This window comes from Crocodylus siamensis, chromosome 9 (assembly GCF_052110815.1).
Source record: "Crocodylus siamensis isolate JL-2025a chromosome 9, ASM5211081v1, whole genome shotgun sequence".
Taxonomy (NCBI): Eukaryota; Metazoa; Chordata; order Crocodylia; family Crocodylidae; genus Crocodylus; species Crocodylus siamensis.
In genome coordinates, this window is record NC_143403.1 from 67,687,713 (window position 1) to 67,714,601 (window position 26,889).

At 46.8% G+C, this 26,889-nt stretch overlaps 1 protein-coding gene across 5 annotated transcripts; it reads left to right on the forward strand.

Annotated features, from left to right (window-relative positions):
* The first annotated feature begins 1,153 nt into the window (after positions 1-1,153).
* On the forward strand, positions 1,154-26,889 carry SCARB1 (scavenger receptor class B member 1). Of its 5 annotated transcripts, none has more exons than XM_090063701.1 (13): positions 1,154-1,362; positions 7,527-7,684; positions 9,003-9,144; positions 10,153-10,356; positions 10,857-10,952; positions 11,616-11,731; positions 13,369-13,535; positions 14,912-15,030; positions 17,487-17,560; positions 18,009-18,060; positions 18,687-18,830; positions 22,970-23,095; positions 24,692-24,824. In XM_090063701.1, the coding sequence occupies exons 1-12, from the start codon at positions 1,240-1,242 to the stop codon at positions 23,093-23,095; spliced, it is 1,521 nt and encodes a 506-aa protein (XP_089919827.1). In that variant the 5' UTR covers positions 1,154-1,239; the 3' UTR covers positions 24,692-24,824. The 5 variants fall into 5 exon arrangements, 3 of the variants coding, with proteins under 3 accessions (XP_089919827.1, XP_089919828.1, XP_089919829.1); XM_090063703.1 differs by lacking the exon at positions 1,154-1,362 and adding an exon at positions 4,469-7,204; XM_090063702.1 differs by lacking the exon at positions 22,970-23,095 and having other exon boundaries at positions 1,155-1,362; positions 24,692-26,889.

Genomic DNA, 26,889 nt, shown 5'->3' on the forward strand with positions numbered 1-26,889 from the left:
CTAAAACCTAGCAAGGCTCTGCCAAGCATGTGCAAGTCCAGGGTTTGCACAGGCTTATTGACCAGATGTAGGTGGATTTTCACAAGAGAAGAAAACCCCCTCCCAAACTAAACCCTAACAAAAAGGCCACAGTTGTACCTCATTTTAGTCCTTGCTCTAAGTCTGGGGGGAGGGGACACTTTCATTGCCTCTAACAAATTCAGCCTCTGGAAGAAACCCAAAGTGGAAAAGTTTAGGCCAAGAAATGCAAGTCTGGTAGCAGCTGTAAAGCAACTGAAAACAAGATCTTAAAAGAGCAACAGTATTAGAGGAGACTTGCATTTTCCAGTAAGAAGAGATACAGGAGACTAGAGACGTGTTTGGCAGGGCTAGGCCAAAGCAGCAGCATGGGGATCAGACCCCCGCGGCTCATTCTCATTTGGCCCTGTCTAGGCGGATGGGCCCTGCTCTCTGCCTGTAGGATGTTGTTGTAGATAAACCCGGTTCCAGCTGAGCATGTTGATCTTTGGACTCTGATGCAAGGAGGGCCTGTTTATGTAGGCTTTGCCAAGCATGTGTTTAGCTGGGATCTGAGGCTCCATATATTCCTGGATGGGAAGGGTTTGTTTTTAAGCTGAACCACTGAGCTTTTTCAGCAAAGCTGTTGCATGCCACCTCTCACCGGATTTAATTCATGCATGTGGGCAGTCCTCACTCCCCCGCAAAATACAACTGAATGGGAAATACAAGGCTTCGGGTGGGATCCCCGTTCCTCCTCGTTTTCCATCCTGGCCTCGGGTCGCCGGTGGGAGCGGCCGCCTCACCTCCCCCTCGCGCTGGCGGCAGTGACGAAGCAGCTCCCGGCGACCCTGACCCTTCAGCGCACAGATGACGCCGGCGGCCCTCACGGCCGTTGGCCTGACGTGATCGGCTCGAGCGACAGCGTCGCGAAGCGCGTTGCCCAAGGACACCTGTGCCGCTCTCTGGGCCTCTTCGCGAGGGCAGACGAGCAGGGCAGGACGGGGTCTCCAGAGCTCGCCGGGGTGACTCCGCTGCCTTCCTGGCGAGCCCCACAAGCCAGCTCAAAAACGGCCCCCAGGACCAGCCAGGGCACGAGCAGCCACAACTGAGGCGGGGAGAACCGCCTGAAGCAGAACGGGGGCGGGGCGCGGGGCGGGGCGGGCGGTATAAAGCGGCGGCGGCGGCGGCTCCGCCGGCAGCGGCGCTGGGCTCGGTGTGGTGGTCTCGGTCCCGGTCGTGATGGCGATGCGGGCGCGGCGCAGGGCGGCGGCGGCGCTGGGGCTGGTCGGGGCGGGCTGCGTGGCGCTGGGGCTGGCGCTGGTGCTGGCCGTGCCCGGCATCGTGAGGGACCAGGTGGAGAAGGTGAGGCCTGGCGGGGCGGGACGGGGGCGAGCCCCTGCTGCAGGGCTCCTGCCCGGCTTCCAGCCTGCTCCGCCCTCTAGGCACTCGCCTGTCTGCGTTGAGCACGGTCTCCCCACGGGAGCTGCGCGTGGGTCGACTCCTCATTCCCCCCCGCTTGTTCCTGTGAGGGGAGGTAGCAGAGGCCCCAAGCCCTGGGGTCCAGGAGACTCCTTCTTCCCACAAGCAAAACCCCCTTCTTGGGTCTCCTCCCCTCCTGCTGTCCAGTGCCCGAGCCTGGGTTTTATGAGAATTAAAAGCAGGAGCAGAGGCAACATCTGCTGGCCAGTGTGTCCAGACTGGTCCTAGACAGCTGACCTCTCCTCTCCCAAGGGACTGGGCCAACCCCTGAGCCTCATAGACAGCATCCTGAGTGTTTGCATGCTTGGAATGGCTTGCTAGGCTCCCCACACATTGCATGCTCTGGAGAAAAGCCCCTAGCGTGGAGCAGTAATCGGATTTGGGGCAAGGGGGAGAGGGTGGCAGGGTCTGGTGCTGGGCTGCCCCAGGGCTGCTCTGGACTCATGGGTCTGTGGAGGAAGCAAAGACAACTCGCTTATGTGTAAACAGGATCTCTGCCTAGCTTGAAGCTGCATCTGATGAATGGTTATATAACTCAGTACGATAGTGGAGGCTGCTGGGATTACTGAGCGAGCAAAGCTGGGCATAGCTCATCCTGAGAGCCTTGGGATAAGATAATGGCACCTCTGATACCGAGGGGTCTGATAGTTTGGGGTCAATGGCCATGGTAGGCAGAGGGTGGAAGATGTTGGGTCTTACACAGCTGAGCTTGGGGCTGACATGCTGGGAGCAGAGAACAGGGCAGGAAGCAGTTTCCTTTGTGCTGGCTTGTCCCTCTGTGCAGCTGGGATGCTGGCTGAGCATCCAGACATACCAGGCTTCAAACTTTTTTTTTTTTTATTTGTTTGTTTTTTTCTTCTCTTTCTTTTTTCCCAGCACTGCCCAACTGGCTCTGAGTGCTGGAAGAGTATTCAGGTCCCTGTCCTGGCTGTTAGGGACTTCCTCTTGGATGGTGGAAAGCCAGGTGGTAGTTGGAGCAAGGCAAAATTGTTGCTGATGACCAGAGAAGGGAGTACTGAATTAATACATGTGCCTGCTGGAAAGGGGAATGGACACTAACTTTCTAAACCTGCCTATATCTGATGTACAGCTCTGTGGCTCATCTCTTTGGTCACTTGAATGTGTTGCTCTTTAACCTGACTGTGAGTCTCTTGTGTTTTTGAGAGAGAAGCTCAAATAGGAGGAAGGGGAGGGAGGATCCTCCTATAAACTCCAGCTGGTGGCAATAGGCTCATCTGGGGCATGGAGTTACCTGCCTCCCTCTCCAGAAAGTTGGGAAAGGGGCTCTGCCCAAGATCTATCGAGACTGTCTGTCTTGTTTCAGGATGAACCCAGCTGCCTCCTTCCTGTCTTGGAGGGCCTAACATAGGGAAGCTGATCTTTGGAAAGTGCTGCAGGGTGGAGGGTAAAGCTTGTTACACAATGATCTGACCGGTCTTCCCTTTTGCTGTCCTTGGAGCAAAAAAACCCAAGCAACAGTGTCCCGGAAGAATGGCATGGCAAGGCTTTGGACTGGCTGGTATTGGCCATTTTCAATTCCCAAATGGGATAAGGGCTTGAGGAGAGATGACACGAGTAGTCTCTGTGTTGGTCTCTTTTCCCTTCCTTCTGCCCACCAGACCGAGGGGGGGGAAGGAAAAAAAAAAGACGGGGATATGACCATGCACTTGTCGGCCTCAAAGTAAACTGTTCCCTGGCTGGAAGAACAGCCTGTACTGCACCCTCTCCTTGCACAGAGGGCTCCAGTCAGTACCTCTCATGGCAGACTTTAAAACTGCTGGTGCTGGCAATTCAAGGCTGCTGTAGAGGCCTTGAAACCTTTGGGGGTCTGTGTTTTGTACTCTGGTCAGTTGTAACAGATGGCTTCACTACAGTACACAGTAGGAGCCAGAGACTGCCTCTTGTACTTCAGTCTGTTTGCAGCCCAGTAGCAGGATCTGGGACTGGCTAGTGCCTTCTGGAGTTCCTGAATGGCATGGATGCATGCAGTGGGTAAGGACTTCCTTAGGCTTGCAAGTGAAGTCATTGTCCCCTCTTTTCCAGGTGAGAAGGGGGTTAGGCCCAGATGTGCTGAGCCCACAGTATCTGCCAGATGCAAATTTAAACTTTAGCCCTGGTTCTTGTGTCCAAACACCTAGACCTATAAAAAGCTTCTTGATGTACAAGATGCAGCGGGTTAAATTCTGCCTTTGGCAGTATTGTGCAACTTCCTTGTATCGGAGTGCTAATGTAGCCTTAATGACTTCCAAAGAGGGAAAGGATGGCTATTCAAGCCTCCATGCTGGAGGAACCCTATCTGGCAACTGAGTGCAAGATGATGCAGGTAATAAGTTAAATGGCCTACACCTGTGATCTGTTGAGTGATTAACTGGGGAGGAGGCAACAAAATTAGTTGGCTTGGTCAAATAGTGGAGTTTGCCTACAGGCACAAGCTAATGTGAGTTTGGACTTATGCAAGATCTTTTCTACTTTTTGTTGGGGTGGGAGGTGCTGCTAAGATGCAGCAGATCTGGCAAAAGAAGATGCTCTTTCCACATCTTATCCAAATGGGCATGAATCTGTCTCTGTCTCTGTCTCTGTCTCTGTCTCTGTCTCTGTCTCTGTCTCTGTCTCTGTCTCTGTCTCTGTCTCTGTCTCTGTCTCTGTCTCTGTCTCTGTCTCTGTCTCTGTCTCTGTCTCTGTCTCTGTCTCTGTCTCTGTCTCTGTCTCTGTCTCTGTCTCTGTCTCTGTCTCTGTCTCTGTCTCTGTCTGTCTCTGTCTCTGTCTCTGTCTCTGTCTCTGTCTCTGTCTCTGTCTCTGTCTCTGTCTCTGTCTCTGTCTCTGTCTCTGTCTCTGTCTCTGTCTCTGTCTCTGGATTTTTGGAGAGCTCTTGAGTCAAAGGGGGTGAATGGATTGTGCATGGATCCCACCTTTCCATTGGGGTGGAGGGGAGTACTGTATTGCTTGTGCCTTTGGGTGGGGGGAGGGGTGGTGGCTTTGCTTGGTGTTTGTTTTTAACTTATCTCCTCTCACGAGACCCTAGTTCTGTTTTGAGTGAGGTATGGAGCTGTGCAGAGATTTGTCATGCAGCTCAGCAATGCAGTAACAGAGGATGCACTCCTGTTGCGTTCCATGTGCTGGGTGGAGAACTGTTGCTTAACCGGAGCTGGGGGAATTCAGCCTTGGAGGCCAAACTTCCAGTCTAGTAGGAGCCACTCAATTGGAAGAAAGTGAAAGAGCGTCTCTGCTCTTTCTTAACTGGTTCTGTAAGAAAATACCCAGGCAATAACAATGAGATGGTTTTTGTTTTTCTTCCTAGCCCCTAGCAGGAGGCCTTTTCTCATGCACTAATTATTCTTGTGATGACTTGCTTTTCATCTTTGACTGCAAGTGTAACCTCAGGCCACTTCCACCTAGAAGCATTTAAGTAGTGTGTGCTTTCTAATGGGGTATTGGTGTGTGTTGTAACTTAGGCGGCTGGACTACTGGGGCAAGCCCCAACTAGGAGGTGTCTTGGATGGATTCTTCCAGCTAGAGTTCAGTTCTCCATGTGAAGTCCTCTGCAGCTATTGAACAGATCCACTCTGACCTCTAGCTGGGGGACTATGGTTTTGCTTCACTCTTCTTGGTAGCTTGAAGTCTTGCTTGTGACTGAGCAGTTGAAGGATTCCAGCATAGCTTATGGGCATTATCTGCAAGACATAATGCAGGGTTGGCCTGCCTGGGGCATGGGTGCCATGAGTGGCACAGGCAGCCTCAGTTGCATGCAGCAGATTGGGGAAGAGTCAGAAAGCAGGGCAGGGAACAGAAAGCAGAGTAGTCTGAATAAAGAGCTGGGAACATAAACCAGAGCAGAGAATTGAGCAGTGGAAGGGAACTGGTGTGGCATGTGAAGGAACGTGAGGTGGGTTAACTTTTGGCATGCTTGGCAAAAAAAGATTGTACTGAGCACAAATGCATGTAATCAGTTAAGTAGTCTGTTATGCCTCAACTTTAGCACTGACTGACTAATTTAATTTAACCAATGCCTACAGTCATAGGGTTTAATTGCTTGTAATCCTTGCCCTGTCCCTCTTTTCCCAGCCTTCCCCTCCCTTAATTTGCTACGTTAAACTTATGACTATGGAACATTGCTTTAATTGGAAGTTAAGTCTAACTTGGTATGAGGAAAACTAGTTGCCCTTTGAACTAGGGTGTGAGCAGCAGTGCCCAGGAGACTGCAAGCTGGGTGAATAAAGCTGTAGACTGGAGTGCCTGAAACTCCTAGCTGGGAAGTCCTTGGGGGTGGGGTGGGGGGGTTGAATTACAGCAACATGTACCAACAGGGTAGCATGTATACTGAAATTCCTTAACTGACTAATTATCAAAACAATTTTAATCTGTTAAGCATCTAGGATGTAAATCCCCTTGAAAGGAGAAACTGCTTTGGCATATGCAAATTTGGTCACATCCTAAAAACATTGTTTGCTGTGCATAATACTCTTCAACTTCCCTCCAGTCCACCTGTATCCTAGCTTTCTTGGCTTGTAAGATGGCTGCAATGGTCACACTGCCTTTTGAACAGTTTTTCTATATGTGGGTTACAGCTGGTCTTCGGGGAAGCTGCTCATCTCAAGGCTGTGTAGAGTTAAAGTTTGGTCATGTGCCTTAATCTGAAAGCTGTAGATGTTGAATTGGCACTGCTTCAGTGATGACTATAAATGGGGAAATGAGCAATGTCTCTTCCTCATAGCAAAGAAAAATAAAACTTCTGCCCAGCTCAGATTTGCTGTAGTCAAGCCTGCTCTTCACTGCACAGGTATCAGGGACTCTTTCTAAACTTGTTGCACACTGGAGAAAGGTCAGAAGCTTACTTCATGTATGATGATGGTTGTAGTGAACTGGTCCAAGGCATGCCAGCATGCAGGTTGGATCAGTCCAGCACAAAGCTGTACTAGAGCTTCACTTTGGCTTTTAAAATTGGGCTTAACAGTTAGCCTGACAAGCCAAGATAACTACCTGAGATCAACTAGCCTCAGACTCAATACTTCTAGTTTAGTTTTGAGACTGCTGTCACTCCTGATCTAAGAGGTTGTCTTTAAACCAGGTCAATGTTCTCAGACAGGGTCTGAAATCAAGGAGAAAAACTAACATGGTGCTTCATGCAAGGAAAAGGAAAGTAGCAACTGGGTGACTCTTTTTGCCAGCTGGGGGGGGAGGGGAAGAGCTCCCCTATCCTAAAATAAGATCATATCATTAAATGATGGATCTTGACTAAATGGAGTGAATGACCTAAGGTCATCTGAGTCCAGAAAGCAGACCTGGGTGCCAAGACTAGCAGGAGCTGTTGTAGTCAACACTCTAATTTCTCAATTACTTGCAGATAAAAACGTGCTAGTTTGTTCCTCTACAGGAACAGTAGCTGGTGTGGAGAGGTGCACATGAGCAGCATATAGCAAGGTTCCTCTTAATTGCTTCTGGTGTTTTGGTCTTAACGCACAATTTTAGTCCTAGGTATGGAAGTAGTTGTGTTTACAACAACAGTTGCACTGATGAGTTCCCAGCCTTGCTGCACAGAAAGGTGTACCGCAATACAAGCAAAGTGGATGTTGGCAAACTAGCCCACCATGTGCCCTACAGCACAGATGCCTTACACTGTAGCCTGGCATTTAAATGTCAGCACTGTGAAGCTGGAACTTGAGCCCAGAGTGGGTGAACATTGACTTTTTAATGTCATTCTGTACCAAGAACTTCATATACAGGAGCGGTGAGCAATACAGTGACTAAACCTGAAGTGGACTGCTTTTAGTGCAAAGAGGGAATGGCTCCAGTTCTCCAGAAAGAGTTGCATCTCCCTAACTACTACTTGTACATCTTTGTGGCTTCCTCATTAAAGGAGCTCCATAAACTTGAGGCCTGCTTTGAAAGGCTGACTTTCAAGCTGCATCTTGCTTTATGGGGAATCACTTTCTCCAGCAGTTCTGAATATTGGGTCAAGAGGCCTTGAGCCTTGCCCATAGATCACTATTTAAGTAGGAACACGGCAAAGGTGGTGAAGACCAAGACTAAATGCATCTGTTCTCTTGCAGAATGTGAGGATTGATCCCAGTAGCATCTCCTTCAACATGTGGAAAGACCTTCCTATTCCTTTTTATCTCTCCATCCACTTTTTTGAAGTGGTAAATCCAACAGAGGTGGTTGATGGGGCCAAGCCTGTGGTGGTTGAACGTGGACCTTATGTCTACAGGTTTGTATTGGTACTGGGCTGATGGCTTGGCCTGGCCCCAGGCAGACTGCAAGGGAAGGTACCTGTTTGGCATCTGAATAGCTTGAAGCTTCTGTCTTGTGCACTGTGGGGATCTGGCTGGGTAGGCCTCTATTTGGGTTCAGCCTGCAGTGCTGTCAAGTTGACGACAACTAGCTTGCTTCTCAAGGTTACCACTAACCTTCATTACAGTTGGGTACATGAAGGGAAGATGCAATAACACTTCAAACTTGCCAACTTTTGGCTGCAATGCATCAGCTTGCTATTCTAGGTTTCTGGGCTGAGGTTGTCCCTGTAAGCAACTAGTGTGTGATTCTCCAAACTTACTGGTTTTCTCTCTGCACCTTTTGCACCCTTTCTAAGGCAGCTATTAAAGGGGGTGGGGGCAAGAACCCAGACCCTAGATCATGAACTTGAATTCCTATTCTGCACTTGGGGGTGGGGAAGAAACTTGACATCCACCCCCCCCCCCCCCCACACACACACACACACACGGTAGGCTGGACAGACTAGGTAAAGTTGCATGGGAAGGCTGGCTCCTAAACCACAGGATGTCTGGGTACTAGGTTAGTGATCACTCCTGTTTCTGACTTGCTAGGTCAACACTACCCAAGTCGCATGGCTAGTCAGTATGTTGTGCCTATATAAGCAAATGGCTGGCTTCTAATAAGCTTGGTTCTTTCCTTGAACTAAAACAAAGGCAAGCTTGTTGGTATCAAATACTCTTGCTTGGATGGTGACAGACATCCTCTTGTAGCAATCTTGAGACCTCCCTTGGTGCTTTCTAGAATGCCCAAAGCCTCTGGATGCCTGCTGGCAACCTGCTGAGCATCCTTGACATGACTCGGTGGTATTTGCTAACTGTCACAGCCTGGTGTGTGTGCTGCTCATGTCAGTCTGCCCTGTTCCTGTTGCTTGGCTGACTCTCTCTTCCCTTCTGCATAGAAGAGAATGAAAGCCAGGAAATGGTTTCTTCCTGCCTAGACCTGTAGAGGTAAACAGTACAGCTAGTTCAGAGGCGCTTGTATTCTAGACATCCCAGATCTGGGCTATAAAAAGGTGGCTGCCTGTGTTCCTAGTGTCTCTTTCTCTGACAGAACAAGTGCTGGTCTGAAATGAACAGAGTAGCCAATCCCTAATGGGATTAATAAAGCTGAAACTGAGGGGATGTCAGTGTGTCAGCAGAACTTTAACTTGCTGTGTAAGCTCTGCTCCTAGTCATGCAGTGGGGTGTTGCCAGTATGTTATTGACCACTGCAGAGCACTCCTATGATGACTTGTTGGTTATCTCTTTCCACAGGGAACACCGGTTTAAAACCAACATCACTTTCCATGACAATGACACTGTTTCATTCCTGGAATATCGGCGTTTTCACTTCCAACCTGACATGTCTAATGGAAAGGAAGAGGATCACATAGTTGTACCAAACATCCTGATGCTGGTGAGACTACCAGAAACTCCTAATATTTCTCCATCAAATGAAGGAAACCCACTAGAGCAGTAACAATGTAGTATCCTCTAGTGCATGAACCCTAGCCTTAAACTAGATCTTCAACCACATCATGGTGGCTGTAGCTGCCAGTCCATTCCTAAAGTTAGGGACACATGTTTGATAACTAGTTGCAACTATTCTTCCTTCCTGATTTGATTCCTAAGTGAAATAGCAAAGGAGATCTGAAGCTGATTTTTGCAAGACTTCTTTGCCTTGCAGACAAGAAGCAGCAGCTATAAAGCCCATGGTCATGCTTTCCTAAGACCTGAAATGCTGTAGTGTCACCCCCACTTCTGGGGAACAGAATAATCTTCTCAAGGGGTTGAGGTGCATCCAGAAATAATGCATGTGGCTGGAGGTGATGGACTTAGAGGTATGCTAGTAAAATGTTGGCCTGGAGTGGGGAGTAACTTGGAGTAGATGTGTCCTGTGGCTTGACTTCTTGAGTGAGCCCCAGGAGCTTCACTTCATACTAAATAGCAGTAGAGCATGTTCTGCATTGCCATTAGCCTTTCTATCCACCCTTTATGCAGAAGCTTCTCCTTGGAGGATTCTTGAGCATACTCTAAGGTCACATCCATCACAACTCTGTGTACCGCCTGGGTGCCCCTGTCTCTTCCTCCTAAAGGGAGAGGCATGAGGAGGGAAGCTGGAGAGCTTAGATGAAACCATACTGGCTAAGATCTGAGTTGGAGTGAACTTGGCTTAAGCTGCAACCCAAACCTGGGGAGAGTGGGTTTGTGAGTCAGAACTTGGCACAGTTCAGAGGAAAGTTGTTGTCTAGCCTATATTTTGGAGTAGGAGGTAGTGGCAGAAGGTTGTGGTACTGGGATGAGGTGTGCCATGGCTTCTGACCCACTGGCTGAGCAGGGCAGTAGCAGCTTGCTTGTATTCCTGAAGACCTGTTCTGAATAGATGCTAGCTAGTGTTGTGATGTCCTGAACCTCTCTCTTTCAGGGGGGAGCTGTCATGATGGAGAATCTCCCCAGCTTTCTGAAGATGTTGATAAGTAGTGCATTGTCTGGCCTGAAACAGGGGCCTTTTATGAACCGGACAGTGGGGGAGATCCTGTGGGGGTATGATGATCCACTTCTGACAATACTGAACACCTTTGTACCTGGCTTGCTCCCTTTCAAGGGGAAGTTTGGCTTGTTTTCTGATGTAAGTACACCCGTGCTTGGCAAGGCTAAAATACCCACACCAGGTTGTGGGACAGACTTGGTTCTCCCTCTGTCCACAAAAAGTGAGTTTCTTTGCTGCAGTTGCGTGTAGCAAAGGAACAAAATTCCGATGCACCCCATAAAACAAAGGGAAGTATTTATCGGAACTTAAAAGTAGTCTTCAGTTTACATGAGGCATTATCCCCTGTACTCTGAGCTGTAGCACCAACTTGCTGCTGCTTTTGAAGGTGAGCAGGAGTCCAAAGGATTCCCTGTCAAACATTGCTCAATACTTCTGGCAAGAGAATATCAGTTTACCTTGGATAAGGAGTACATCTAGGAAGAACACAAACAACAATCACAGTGTAATGACTCTGGTATGAAATGACCATGAAACTGGGAATAGGCTCATAAAGAAACTAGAATTGGATATGATGGATTGTAGAAAAAGCTCATGCCTATCTTCTTCTTTCCTCTTCTTCCCCCCCCCCCCCAATGCAGTTTAACAACTCTAATTCAGGACTGTTCACTGTGTATACGGGGGTGAAGGACATCCATAAAGTCCATATGGTGGATACGTGGAATGGGATGAGAGAGGTAAAAGCCAAGTTCCCTAGAACACTGGTCTGCTGTAATAATGCCAGCTAAACTATGTTGTCCAGAGATGCCTCTGACTTGATTCTTGTATTGTATCTGTGTAGCAAAACCCCCATGCTAGCATTACTTGGTTTCCAAGATTGGGTGGGGGGGACTGTTGGGCATGCTAAGATTCAAGAGAAATGGCAATATTGATTTGGACTCTTAAAATACGAGCTGCCTTAGGTGGGACTCCTCACACTTCAAAGTGGGACCTGCAGACTGTAAAGATGTTGGAGTTTGGAAAACAAGATCTGGGCCACAGTGCTATGTGGCATCACTTCTGAACCAGATGACTGCATGGCTTCTAACTGGCCGAGTGTAAAAAGTGGCATGGGCTGCAGATCCACAGCTGGGGAAGAATTTAATCTTAATACGGAGTGGGCCTCTAATTGGATGGGGATGAGTCTGGCTTATGTAACCTTGGAAAGGTCTCTAGCTGGCGATTGGCTAGCACTTGGATAGCAGCCAAGGAGAGCTCTGGAGCTGAAGTAATAGCTTGGTTGTTAATACCAGCTTGGGATGGAGGCAAGCAAATTGGCCGTTTCTAGCTGGCTGGCATGTCTGAGTGAAATGTAATGCATCCGGGAGGCTCTTCCTTAACTCTTGTTAACTTTCCTGTAGACAAAATATTGGCGGAGTGAGCAGTGTAATATGATCAATGGGACTTCTGGAGAAATGTGGCCGCCTTTCATGACTCCTTCTACTTCTCTGGAGTTCTATAGTCCTGATGCCTGCAGGTATGATGAGCAGAAATCTGCCTGGCTACCAACATAAGGCAAAAGCTTATGAAGGGTGGTGCTACCTTTTGGCTTCAGTGGGTGGACAGCTGATGGCTGTAAATTGAAGAAGGATGAGTCCTGACTTTGGAACTGAAGTCCCACATGCCCTGAAGAGGGAGCCAGGAAATAGATGGTGGCTGTCTACCTGATTAGACTTGTATTGTCCGAGCTGCCTTCAGATGAGGGAATGTGCAGTTCCCCATGAGAGGAAAGGTAGAAATGTCAGAATCCCCAATTTAGTTGGGGGGGGGGGGGGGGGGGGGTTGGCTGGCACCCAACTCAAATCCTACCTGTGCTGTGGATTTCTTATACCAATTCCTTGCTCTAAACAGTAAACCATTATCATAGTCACAGGAACCCTGAGACTGTCTAGAACAGTTTCTTGTAGAGGTCAAGTTCCTTGACTTACTAGGAAGAAGAGGTTCTCTGCATCTCTTCACCCAACTTCTTTATTGAAGCTACTTGAAGAGTCATCTGCACTTACTTCCAGTATCCTAGCTAGGAGATGAGGGTACTCTTTTTTTTGTTTTCACTTCATTGAAAACTCAATAGTAAATACAACCAGGAGAAGGTGAGAAGGAGGCAGTTGTTCCAAGAGCATCTCTTGACTCAGACTCAGTTGCCTGTCTTTCCACATGGGAACAAGCTTCAGCCCTTAACTTGAGACGTTGTCTCAACTATAGCTGTTGGGTAGCCATCTAGCTTTAGCATGTCTTTGCCTTCATGTAATAGTGAAAAGAACTGAATACTTGCCCAAGCCCTTTACCGGCTACTGGGTGAATGAGTTCAAGGCACAGGTTGCCCAACTGTAAGATGAACACCTGCATGCTTGGCCAGTGTCTCAAGCAAAAAATATCAATTCAAGGGTGTAGGGTCAAACTTCCTGATAAATGTGACCTTAATCTCAATTCTTGAGGTTCAAACGAGGACAACTTTCATTGCTACACAGCAAAAAAACACACAAGGGCCTTTCAGCAATACTGTATTGGCAGGAGGTGTAGTGTCCTTGGTCCCATGCCAGGCAGCAGTCTGTTCCAGAACTAACTAGACAAGCCTTTTACCATATATAATTTTTTTTATCCCACTGAACAAGCAGCATTGCTCCCTTCCATATTGGAGCCCCTTGCCCTCCTTGGATACTTGCCCTACACTGCCTGACTAGGATCTCTTGGCCTGCAGAAATGCTGTGCCTGGCAGCTGCACTGGATGAGTTTGTTTTCCTCCATGGAAGAAGCTACCTGTGTTCCTGAGCACAGAGGCATGGGGCTGTGCACCAGGTCATGGGCCTCTAAACTGAAAAAACACTCACCATGATGGTAGACAGAAGGGCCCTCTTTTCCTAAAGAATGTAGGAGCTGCAGCATAAGGCCAAGGGATGCTTCCCTTTGGTACCCCTAAATTAATGCGTTCTTAGTGGATCCTGCTGTGTTGTTTCCTACTGGAATAACACCCTAGATGTAACAAACTCCTTCCAAGCCATTTCCCTCTAGGGGAAATGCATGCCAAAGCTAATGGGAGTGTCCCATTGCATTTCAGAGTTGGTTCTGCAGCCTGTTGCTGTATGTAGCATGCAAGACCCCTTCTGTTCCCTCTAGGTCCATGACGCTGGTATACGAGCAGCCTGGAGAATTTAAAGGGATACCAACTTTTCGCTATGTGGCTCCAAAGACACTGTTTGCTAATGGAACGGACTACCCTCCAAACAAAGGTTTCTGCCCCTGTAGGGAGTCTGGAATCCAGAACATCAGCTCCTGCCGACTAAGTACGTCTGTCTGCGTAAGGCTTGTGTCCAGTCTAAGTTGTTCTGTGCGCTGTGGCTTCTTCCCAGCAGACTCCCTGATCTGTCAAATGACCAGTGGTGGTATTTCCTTCCTCGGTCTCCTTCATGGTTCTCATACTGCCAAAGCCACACTTAATGGTGTATGGACCTCCTTCCTCCAACACTTTTTGGAGGGGCATATCCTACATTTTCATAGGCATTAGGGCTGGAAGGGACCTCAGAAGATCATTGGGTCCTGCCCTAGGAGCAGGAAGTCAGCTGGGGTCAAAAGATCCCAGCAAGATATGTCCAAATGTCACGCAGTAATGTAAAGAGCAAGGGTGTGAAGCTTTTAAAGTTCATGGTAAACTGAATAACTTCCAGGTACTGCAAATGGTGTCAAGTAGCTTGCATACCTCTTTAGAAGTCAATAGAAATGGGTGGCAAAATGCCTAGGACACTTCTATTCTTGCTTGTAACACTTGCATGTTCTGAAGTTGCACTAGTTATTTCTCAAGTCCCAATTGGATGGTCTGGGGCTTTTCCAGCTGTACTGAATATAGTGGGTTTTCTTCATACTCTTGCTGAACCATTGGCTATTAGTGGGTCCAGTGCTTTTTCCATGAGGGCCTACCACCTATGGCTACTACCTGTTACTGTATATCCTGAAATTGCTTATCTGGTTTTACTAAACAAACCATCAATATAGTAAACCCTGTCCTAGAGGGTCTGGAACTCCCTTTTTTTTTTGTGGATATCTTTTAATTTGGCTTGCTCCTGCATATGGAGCTAGTACAGGTCTCACAACTCCTTGGCACGAGCATTTTGCAGGATACTAAAGAAAAGTTTCATGGACCTTGTTATATGCAAGGCTTCTACCATAGGCTTGAGCAGCGTGCACAGGTTTGGTAGCTAAGAGAAGCTGGGTACTCCTGTTACACTAAGGAGTAGGCAGCAGCTCCTTATGTTTTGACAAGGAGCCAAATGAAGCCAAGTTCTCCAACTGGCTGCAAGACAAGAGGCCCTGGAAGGGTAACTAATGTGGTTAGCAAAGCCTGGCTTGTCAGCAACCCACATATGCCCAGGAGCCCCCTCTCTCTTTTTGGTGCGGGGGGGGGGGGGTGTGTACTGAACCTAGTATGATTTTTTTCAAAGAAGGTTAAGTTCAATCTTCCTAATAGGATCAACTGCTAGCAGTAGGACTAAAATCTCCTCTTAGTCCCAACTTCCTGGTGCCCACAATGGATTGTAGGTATCTGTGTGAAGGACTTGCAGGGCCTTCTTCCAATCCAGATGGTCCCATAGTGGCTGGTCAACTTGTCTAAACAAGCCTATTATCATGAACCCTCTGCTGTGACCCTCTTTTTCTTTCTGCTCAGATGCCCCAGTATTCATTTCCCATCCTCACTTCTACAATGCTGACCCGGTCCTGGTAGAGGCTGTTGACGGACTCCATCCCACAAAGGAGGAGCATGGGCTCTTCTTGGATATACACCCGGTGAGTTGGTCTCCAAGCTGTGCATCTCTCCTGAAAGGGGAAGACTGAAGTTGAACTAGAGGGATCTGAGTGAGCAAGCCATAGTGTATACCCTAGATAAACTTTTCAGAGCTTGAGCAGAAAAAAATTTAAGGCCTTTTTTCAAAAGTACCCCTATATCAAAAGGTCAATGGGATTGGCTACCTTTTTCAGCTTCATGCTCAGCCCTATGGCATGCTGCCATGAGAACAGTTCCATAGTGCAAAGACTTGATGATTATTACAGGGACACATTTAGATAAAATCCCTGTAAAACAATAAGTTAATTTACTGGCGCACCTTTATTTTGCAACTTGCAGAGAACAGATCAGATAAAGCATCACAAGTAATTCAGTTACAGCTAGTCCTACCTCTGAGCAACTCCTGTTTTTTCTGGACTTCTTGGAGTTGGTGAAATGGGATGTTAGTCTGTTGTTCCTTCCTCTTTTGGGAGGGGGCAGGGGAACTGAGCCATTGACTGACTGAACATAGCTGGCTACCATAGCTTATACTGTTGGGTCAGTGGAGGAGCTCTTACTGGCATTAGAGTTAAGTGTTTAGTCATGGCCACTCTAATCGGTGCTACATGGCAAGCAAATATTTTCTTCATAAATCTTGCTGCACGTAACTGCAAGGAAATGGCAAAGCACAGTGCTTGATACTGGGGGTGGGGCAGGTAGCCCAGTTGCCTGCTCATACCTGATTTACTAATAGGGGTACTTCTTGGTGCTTATCCTGTGGAGCATTCATAGCGGTCATGAAGTTACAGGATTACAACTAGGGGAACAAACATCTTCTGATGACCTACTACTAAATACTCCATCCCTAGTGTACTACCTAAAATAAGCCCATCCTGACGCACATTATTTAGCTTTTCCTAGTAGGTTGAGTTCTGCTAGGGGGACTTTATTTATTTATATGTTAAGGCTTTCTCTGGGCTGGCACCTATGACTCTAGTTGTGCTGTGCTGCTTCCAATGAATAATAGAAAGGAAAGCTCATTATTTTTCTATTGTTAGCCTCTACAAGATCATACCTTGGAACTACTCTCATAGAATCCTAGGGAAGAACTCGGACTGCTGGCAGGCCATTGGAGTCTCCCAGTCCTGTCAAGTGCAAAGGTGGCCGTTGCATGGAGGCTGGTATGGTAGACAATGCAATCCTACCCAAGCTAAAAGAAGGAGACTGGTACTTGCCAGGACACTTCCTGCCCTTCTGCTAATCAAAATGGTTCTAGTGTAAGCATCAACATCCAGAATAGGGTAGGGCAGCACTGCTTCATGCTAGAAAACAAACATGCCAGAGTAGAGAGTGCTATATGGATTTGGCCAACATGTCCAATAATGGATTGAGAACTGTACTTTACTTCTTGGAAAGGACCTAGTTTCTCCCTGCCTCTATTGTCTATGCATACTTTCGTAAGTAAAGTCCATAGTGGTAAAAGCTTATCTCTAGAGATAAACTGTAATAAACTTAATTAAAACGCCAACAGTGTGCTGTTATGGAGCATACTAGGCTGTATTTAGGAGTGTTGCCAGCAGATCAAGGAAAGTGACTTATTTTCCCCCTTTTTATTCTGCCCTTGGAGGCTGCCTCTAGAGTAGTATCCAGTTCTGGGCCTCCTGCTACAGAATTGGAGACCAGTGGAAGGCAGTAAAAACGGTTTGAGGGCTGGCATGACTTGAGGGAAACTGGGCTTATTTAATCTGCAAAAGAGAAGAAGGCTGCTATTAAAATCCCTCCCTCGGTCAAGTCCCTGCGGGGGGCGGGGGGGTTGCAAAGATGGTGGAGCTGAACTGCTCTCAGTGGTGGCAGATGACAGGATGAGGAGCAATGGGCTCAAGTTGCAGCAAGGGAAATGGGGGGAGGTTGGGTATTGAGAGAGCTCTCATGAGTGCAGCGGTGAAACACTGGAACAAGCTACCCAGAGGTGATGGACTCTCCAACCTGGGAGGTTTTTAAAGCCATGGCTGGGATGATTTGTTGGGGCTGGCCCTACTTCTGAGCAGGGGGTTGGACTAGATGCAACTCCTGAGGCTCCTTCCAACCCTCCTTTTTTGATTCTATGGAAAAACCTTCATACTACACCACTTAACCTTCTCATCTAGTAGCTGCAGGCTCTGGTAAGTAAATGTATAATCCCTTCATATTCCAGCCTTTTAAATAGCTTTGCACTAGGAAGGTTTTATGGAGAGACTGGAGGATAGATTAAGTAGAGGTGGTTTCTCTGAACAGAAACTTCCTTGTGACCAGGAAGGACTTTGGTCTCAACTCTTTCATGGTAACATCCCCTCTAGCTTGGCACTTTTTTTTTTTTTCATAAGGTCTTCCAGTTTGTATCCCGCTAATGCCAGTCAATCAAGTCATGGTAGCATCTGCATAACTAAATGTGAAGTGTTTTGTTTTGTGTTAATTTTTCAAAGCAAGTATCTCTTTGCAGATGACTGGCATTCCCATGAATTGTTCCATCAAGCTGCAAATGAATCTGTTCATGAAACGGATCTCGGGCATAACGTAAGTTGCCACTTACAAAGAGCTCTCCAGCCGTCTCTTGCTCCTCTGGGCTTCCCGGTACAAACCTTGGACCACAGGGACTAGAGCAAACGGCTGTACTGCAGCAGGAGAGTCTACCAATGGAGCTTAATTCTACTCCTTTGTTAGGATCCCTAAACTTGTCATAGCATCTCTGTAAGGGGGTTGGAGGGAGGCTGTAGTGCCTACTGGGTTCTAACAATTGTTCTGTATCTTCTCAACTAGTAGTGTCCATAGCAGCTTGCCTTTCCTGTCTTTTGCTTTCTTAACCTTGGACTTGGTACACCATCTATCAAACCTTAATGCTAATATTTCATGCACAATCTTGAGTAGCTTCCCTGCAGGAAGACTTGGAACCCTTACAGCCTGTGTGGACCAGCCAGCTGAACTTGCATAAGGGTAAAACTTATTTCTTGTTTTCCTCCTTCAGGCAAACGGGGAGGATCAAGCCAGTCATCTTGCCTATAATTTGGTTTGGAGAGGTGAGTTGGCTCTCCCTTGGCGCTAAACAAGTGCCAGCTCTGCAAAACTTTAAATGCTGGAGGGGGAAATGCAGGTGGTTCCCAAAGACCTGCAGCGCGAGGAAAGGATTAGAAAGATTTGTATTGGGCGACCTACCAGCATTCAAAGGCTAGACCTCCAGGATCTCCACTGCAGCTCTTGGCACAAGCTTTACTCTTCAGCACTTTCAGCTGTGCACTCTTCCATTGCAATACTGAAAGGGACAGGAGAGGCTAACTTGACCAGGTCTCCTGTCCAGATGTTTCAGTTGCTGTTTGCCATGTATGGTAGACAGGCAAGTATGTTCAGGTGACAGATGTGGCAGGACATGCTTGTCCAAAGAACTTGATGCTACATTGAAGACTAGGAAGTGGGCTCTATAGGAGTTCTGTCGTCATGGACTTCAAGGACTAGGAGGGGAGGTGGGCAATGCAGCCTCTGTTCGCAAAATAACTTTTAATGGGCCTGGCATGATGTCCTACCTGGGGCTGGGTTACATAGTCTGTTCTCCCAAGACTGTTGGAAAAGAGCTTTAGAGTGCTATGTTGCTGCTACCTCTAAACTCTGCTTTACAGAACCTGCTAAACTATCTTTCTCTCCTCTTCAGAGTGGTTCCATTGAGGGTTCAGTCCTAAAAGATTTCTACACCAACCTGGTCCTGATTCCATCTATACTGGAATATGTGCAGTATATCTCCATTGGTCTGGGTACTGCTTTGATGATTGCTGCCATACTACTCGTAATAAGTCAGGTAGGAGCTTGTAACTTGACTTCTGCTGCTCTGTTTGGTTTGTGACCTTCAATCAATTGTGTATCAAGTTTATGCAAAAAAACCAAAAAAAAAATCTGACTCTGCAGCGCATGCTGATCTGATGTGGAATGATGGAGCTCTCAATGTTTTGCTTGCAGCATGACCTGCCGCTGCTCTTCTACTCTTTCCTTCTGCTAACCTGAAGTATTTCTAGCCAATGGTCTCTAATATTTGGGAGTGACTTGCTTTTCATGCCATAGGCTTGTGAATGCCAACACAAAGCACTTCTAGGGCTTTCCAAATTGGGTCACTTGTAGTGGTCTTTTTCAAAGGAAGAAGCCACTTCCTCCACTCTACCCAGGAGCTCTATAGTTCTAGTTGGTGTTTTGGGTACCTGAGGCTTATTCTTATCTCCTAGTTTAATTGGAGTAGGCTCCTGAAGTTTTTAGCTATGGACTGAAAGTGCTCAGAATATACAAATGCTTCCACTTCTGCACTCCTTCTCCACCTAGCTTTAAATGCTAAAACATGTTTCGGGGGGGGGGGAGGGTTCTCAAATCTTTTCTATACCCTACTACTGGCAAACATCCTCCACCCATCTGGGGCTTCAGATGTTTCTAAAAGCTCTGGTGGGCAGACTGAAGCCTGGAGGCTTGTGCTTTGGATGCCCCTAAGCTTTTTCTTGGCCCCAGGAGTAAGCCAGGGAAGTGTGTGTGGCTCTCGCTCTCATTTCCAAGAAGTGGGCATAAAGCGGAGACCTTCCCACTCCAGGAGCTATATGGGAAGCTTTACTATATACTACCTTAGCAGGTACTAATCCCTGTGCCAAGCAAGCTGTCTTCCCCAGTGCAGTTAGGAAGACCATCTCTGTGGTCAGTGTTTCCCTTGCTAGGTAGTCCTAGACTATGCTTGACCAAGCCTTCAAGAGGCTGAGAAGAACATGCATGCTCTTTTTTGAGAGGTGATTCTCTCTGAGAATCTAGAGTAACTTCTAATGGGGCAGAACTGTCAATATGAACCCACCCAGCCCTTCTCTTGTATCCACGCTGCAGTCTCTGCACAGTAGAAGCCAAATAACTAAATACAGGGTGTACTGAGCACCACTGCCAGCTCTGCTGGAGGCTGAGCATTACTGGCCATCTGTAGCAGTAGAAATGTGCTGCTGGCTCTACCATGTGCTCAGTGGCTTTCAAACTAAGCTTACAAGAATTGGAAATGAGGAAGGGATGCTTGAAGGCTTTAAAACCCAGACAGTCAGTCTGTCTTGGCTGGGATCTAGTTGAGGGATGACTGTGCTTTGGGAGGTCATCTGGTCCAGCCACCTGCTCCGAATCTCTTCCAACCCTCACTCTCTCTTTCCCCTTTTTTTTTGTGGTTCTTGGCCAAGGAAGTAAGGTGCTATTGCCACACAGTCCATGTCAGACTAAAATGGGTTTTAATCGGGGTATGTAGGCCTACTTTTGAGACCTTTTGAGTGAAGCAAGGGTGCTCTTGAGTAGTGGGGTCCAGTATGACCCAGAATAAATTACTCCTTTTTTTTGGTTATTTAAACACTGTCTCTGGTGGGGCCTTCTAGACTGGCATGAAATTATGCCAGCTTTATGCTAGTAGAATCAAATGCTGTGGCCCTTTCCCCTCCAAGGCAAAGCTGCTCAGAGCACAGCTCATCAGCCAAAGCACTTTCCCAAGCATGTATGTGAATGTGAGCTGGCTTGGAAGTGAGAGCACTTCTATCATGGACTCCTGCAACAGCTCCTCGGTGCCAAGGGGAACTCCACAGGGGACAAAAAGCCTGTGCAGCACTCCTAATAAACCCCTTTTATATACTCAATGGCATTTTAAAGTCTGGCAGTTCTGGTGTCCAGGTACTTAATGGAGTTGCTAGACTGGGGTGGGCAATTGGTAAGTGGGGGGGCCCCCCTGCCTGAAATGAGTTTTTTGGCAAGCCATTGAAGGGCCATATGGCAGGCAGCCAGGAGCAGATAAATATTTTTCTAATTTTTTTTTTTTTTTCCTTAAGGGCCCCACAGGCCAGATAAGATGGCTTGGTGGGCCACATCTGGCCCCTGAGCTGCATTTTGCCCACCCCTGTGCTAGACACCCTGCATTAAAAGCACAGCAGGATTTTACCTGAAATTCTACTGCTGCAAACAGTCTCAAACTGGGATTAAATGCCAGCCAGAACTTACTGCACAGGAAAAGAACTCTTTCCTAAAAACCAAACAGACCAAGACGGGTGACCTTGAGCTCAAGCCAGAATTGGTGTCTGCCTGAGACCCTTTTTCTACAGAGTTGGTTATAATAGTTAGGAACCTCAAATTCCTGGTCTTTAGGCTTAAATGGGCTGGTACCTTCTCTCTCCACCTTTTTCTGCAATGTGGCCTCAAGTTGGTTCCCCCATGAGTATAATGGACTTCTGCAGTGCCAGCTAAAGACGGATTAAAATCTGGAGTTAATAAGAAGCATTAGGCTATTAAAAGGTGGGACTGACTCATGCGCGTGCACTCTCGCTTCCTCTGCTCCTGGTCTACTGTCATCTAGCTCTCCTGTACCTTTTGGGCTCCCGGCATGCATTGCTGTTGCTAGGACAACAGCAATGCATGCCAGCCTGAGTTGACTGCCATGTTCATAACTGTCTATAGACTTGCAGCTACCCTCAGCTGGTCATCAAGGCAACCTCTTCAGGGTGGTAGGTGTGTGTATGCCCAGGCAGCTTGCTCCTCTGGCTGAACTCCATTCCTTCAAGCCAATATGCTGTTTTTTGAGGGCTTCTTTCATGGAGTCTACTTGGAAGCAGCAGGATCCATGTGGGACCTTGTTCCTCCTGTTTTAAGGGAACCCTGTGCCCAACATGGGATTGAGCCCAAGGCTAACAAGCAAATTTTGTCTCTGTCCACAGTCTTCCAGTAACAAGCTCTCCAGCTGAGTGGTGGTGTAAGCAATAGTCTGGAAGCCAGTTCCAGGTGTAGGTTATAAAGATCAACCTGGCCACACTTCCTTACTAGCAACTTGAGTGCTGCTTGCTAGAAGATGAGCAAACCAAAAACTTGAAGGCTATAAGCAGATGGAACTGGAGAAAAAGACCCCATAACTAAGTCTCTTTCTGGGATCCTAGAGATGTGCAAAACCCATAGTCCCATCCTAAGTACCTGTGAAGTGTATTGAATACCTACCTTCACAACAGTAGCAGCTCATTTGGATTTAATAGTCATTTGAGCTGTATGTATAAAAATGACTCTACCCTTCCATATTTGCTGCCTGCCTACCTTTTTTTTTTTTTTTCCCCCCCCCCTTCTTCCCTTCATGTGCCCCATGACTTGGTTGTCCCTCTCTTCTAGCCCCCATGGCTATAAATCCTGTGGGGGACTCTCTCTCATCTTGTGTTACTAAGCAGGTACAACTCTGGATAGTACTGTAGTACTGGATAGCCTTGGACCACAACAAAAAGCTTCCTTTTTTTGGGCAGTCATGATAACTGTTCCCTGGAAGTGTTAACAACTGATTCTTCATCATAGTGATTTGTCTAATCACCCACAGTCCTTCCCTCTTGAAGCTTCCTATTCTGTCAAGAGACTTCTGGCTCCTAATTCCACTAAGCTAGTGAAGTTTTTATTGTGACTAAATTCCTCCAAACTGCATGTTTAAGGGTGTGTGTTGGGGTGGGAAGTAGCCTTCTGAAGGGGAACACTGTACCTATAAACTAAATCTGAATGAGAACCTTGGCGTGCCTTGATTATAGAGCTAAACAATAGATTATAGCTTTGGCCAGGTTAAATGATGTCTTCACCATAGTCCTGAGCAAAAACTGCTCTAAATGTCACATGTGCAACAAGAACATCACTTGTGTGCATGCTACTAAGTCTGACTCTCCCAGACTTCCAAGGCGAGAACAGACCATTTTAAACCTGTCTGGCTATTTGTTTTTACTAAATTCCTGTTTGAATGAAAATTGGAACACTTAAATTCTAGCTTAAACATTTGAATCAAACTATTAACCCAAAACATGACTGAGTTAGCTTTAATCATATAAAGGCTTATAATTGTATAGAGGCTTTTAAAGTAGAAGCTTTTTCTTTTTTTTTTTCCTTCATTAAATGATAATGTCTAAAATGCAACAAACTAGCCTGATTATCTTCTAGGGAAAATGCTTTTTATTTTGGAGTAGCAATAAAAAGGGCTCAGAAAATAAAGAGGCCAGCGTGGCCTTCTCAGCAAAACCACTGCCTCCAGTTAAGAGGAAGGTGCTGCACGAAGCCAGCTTGTAGGTGGGTACCCAGTCAAGGTAAAGCTTGCATGCTGTAAGCAAAACTAACAAATGGTGCTCAAGTCTGCTATGGAAACTAAGCTCTCACTACCCAGTATAAAAATACATGTGCTGCTTTACAAGCTTTGCTTGTGCTTTTAGCTTGAGCAAGCTCCTTGCAGCAACTACCAAGGAAGTGCCAGGGGTAGGACAGAATGCAGCCTTGAGTTTGAGGCAGAACAAGAGCTGATGATAATGTGGGGTGGTGGACTTAAGGTGTTTGCAATGTTGGTTGGGGATGTGGAGGCTCTTCTGGCAGGCTGTGAGGATGAGCAAAGAGGGGAAAGAGAATATGGATCAGACCCATGGCCTGGCACTTCTGGAAAGCAATTTTGCATGGGGATGGGGGGAGTAAATTGGATACTACATACAAGCAGTAAGAGGGATTTGGGCAACCTCTTCAGAGATTTCATTTGGGAATGATGATTGAAGGTCTGCCTCGCACAATACAATGTGTGCATATATCTCCTACCAAGATGGGCCTTGCTGTTGGAGCTTCCTTCTGAGTCTTCTACCTAATAAAGAGAGAACCCTATCTTTTTAGAATGGGTGTCACCTCAGGAAGACTAGGTTCTCTGGGTAAAGGGGTGATTTTTAATCTCTTATTAGGCCAAGTAAATACTTTTAAATACTGTTCTTTGACCCTATGCCTGAAGGGTTTGTGCCTGAAAACTTGCAGTCTGCTGGGGTTCATATGTTCTCCTGGGTGGAAGAGAAGCCAAGATGCAAAATGCAGTATGAATCCTTGGCTTGAGGAGGCTCACTTCCTCCAAGAGGGATCACTTGGAGGATCTCTACCTAGTGTCTTGCATCCTTGTACAAAAATGGGTGGCATGGGGACAAGGATATTCCCTTAGTTAGGTGGCTATCTTGACTATAGATTGGGAGCGGGGAGCTGTGCCCTGTGGTCAAGTCCTTACTCCATACCTGAACACTTTTTTTGTACTTGCTTTTTGCTCTTCTGGAACACCTTCATGGCAATCTGGGCCAAGTAAAAGACTACCTGCGAATGAAGCAGCAGGTTGCTATCTACTAAAGTGTAGCTGGAAAGACCTGCTGTCATAAGTGAGAGGCTCTTTCAGCAACCTTCTGCCAAGAGTGAACAAACTGTCCTCTGATCTGTTGCTCTTGTCATTTTAAATTGCCAGGGCTCCAACCTAGAAGGGCCTGGCACTTGCAGTAGTCCAAGATGTATAATAAAATAACACCTGTGTTGAAACCTACAGCTGAAGTTCCTTTTGGCATGGTTGTAGAGTAGTCCCTGTTGAAGTGACTTGGATGCCAATGTCTGCATGGGTAGAAGAGTGCTGGCTCTTCCCAGTAGGCTGGGGGGGGTGCTGACTTAATGGAAAAGTTCCTACTTCTCTCACTGGTCAGAGCAGGTTTTCCCCACCAATTGCTGTTAAACAGCTCTACTCAAGTCCCTGTTGTGAGACTTGAGCAGAAAGCTCCTAATGCTTCCTAGCAGCTCTAATTATTGGGCAGATGCTGGTGTCTGCCTGCACCATAATGAGCTGCCTCTAACTCCGGCTTTTTTTTTTTCCTTTTTCAAATCCAGAGAGAGGCTAGAAAGAGGAGTCTAAAGGACCAAGGCCTACCAAATGGATCACCTCAGTACTCTGAAACCAGTCCACTCCTGCAAGATACCAATACACGGAACCAGACAGAGGCTGCCAAAGCTTGAAGTGCCAGCCTTGAAGAGCAGCTCTCATTAGTGCATGTCATTATACTCAGGGATATGAATGAAAAGCAGTTCTTTAAGAAGGAACCTCTCAGATGCATCCAGTTGAACTAGACCTCTTGCCTCCAGTCTTGCATCAAGCACAGAATATGCTCAAAGAGCAGTCGGACACTGCCACAGCAAACCTGCCTGTCTTTTATTCTCCTCTCGTGCCTTTGCAGCTGACTTCAAAGGACTACTCCTGGCACGAGGGCCTGCAGGTGCCTTACGGCTGTTTGGCTGCCTGCCTGCTGGGCAGAAACAAAGACAGAACTTCCAGGCAATCTCCTAAAGAGTCCTCCCTTGCAGCTGTGTTCCTGGCTTGCCTGCTTGACAGCAAACAAGGCACTTGAATGCCCAGCCCTAAAGCAGAGGAGGTGCAGCTCTGTCTCTTATAAGCTGGCAAGCCCTGTTTTGTTTTGGTTTTTTTAAATAAGATGGAGCATCTTCCCCTCATCTGCTGCTCAAGGTGTGGTGTAGAGGGGCTCATTGCACTAGACTACTTCTGGCTACAGTTTCTAAACTGCTGAGGCACCAGGGAAAATCAGTTGAGTTGTTGTTACTGGAGAGTTGGCAAATCAAGTCTGTCCCCCCAGTGGAGCAAGCTTATTCTGGAGATCTTCACTGAGGCTGACTTGAGTCAGCACAGTGTCCATGCATCTCTAAAGGGCCACACACTACCAGGTTAAATCTGTGCCATGCTATTAAAGACTGCTGTAACTTTCTTAATGGAGGCTTCAGACTGAAGGCTCATTCTTAATTGTATTATAGCTCTAACAGGGTTGAGTGAGGGATTTTTTTTTCTTTAATCTGGCTGAGCACATGACAGCATTGCAAATCACAAGATTCAGTCCTTGTGACTTACCACTAGAATATTTAAGCTGCTGTTCAGTACAGATGGCTATATATACATATTTTTTTTTTTCCTTTAAAGAAATCAAGTCACACCTTTTTATAGGAGTCTCTTGGTTGTCCTGGATGATGGCTGTGAATGTCAAGCCCAGGTGCTGTCCAGCTTCTCCATGCCAGAGCTCTTCAGCCTCACCTGGGAGTATGGACATGAGCAGAAGACTTGTCTGTAGGGCAGAAAGTGGTGCATGGTCAGAACTTATTTTCAGGCCTAGATTAGTTGACACTAATCAGCCCCTAGTGGCACTTCTTTTGAAGGCATCCTTGAAAAGTTATGTACAACTTCTGTACCAGATCAAGTGGCAACCTCTTTTAAACCTGTCCCCTTTATTTAAAAAAAGAAATCTCCAGCATTGCCATTATGCTAGTTGGTAGACTAGACAAATGGCTACAAGTTGAGTAAGAAGTCCATGAAGGGAGAATTAAGCATAGTTGGGGAAAAATTTGACTTGTCTCATGGGGAGCTAAAATGACTGGACTTGGTTTAAGTATGTCCGTCTTGTTTTGCACCAGCAGATCAATGGGGGACAGTCTACAGTCCGGGTGAGCATGAATTTATCCCTAACTGCAGGTAACTCGGGTATTGGTCCCAAGATGGTATCTTGTTTAGTCTACCCGAGTGTCTTGTTTGTTAATACTCTTTTTGTATACTCTTGAATGACTTTGCACTATTTTGTAATCTGGTGGTTACCAAATGGCTGAATGCCCAACCAATGGAAAGCACAATAACCCATTTTGGTTTCCTCCATGTCGTGGGTTGCCCCTCTTTTTTGAGGGCTGCTTTCACTACTGAAGTGTTTTAGTGGCACTAATAAATAATAATTCCTTGTGCCAGGATGCTGGCTAAAGGCAAGCAAAATACTAAAGTGCAGGCACCAGGTGAACACTTTCTTCAGCCTCCTCCTAAGGGAAGGCACAACTTCAGTAATGGTTAGCTGCTGCATAATGTCTGTACTCTACATCCTAGTGAAATATCTCATCTCATTTCCTTTTTGTACAGACCATACCCTCTCCTAGCACTTGTCTAAAGACTCTTTATTCTGTGGTTTCTCCAATTGCACTGAGGAGGTAAAATTTGTTTTGCTGTGTAACTGGCTTAAACTGAAATTAAAAGTCTAGTCTCAAAA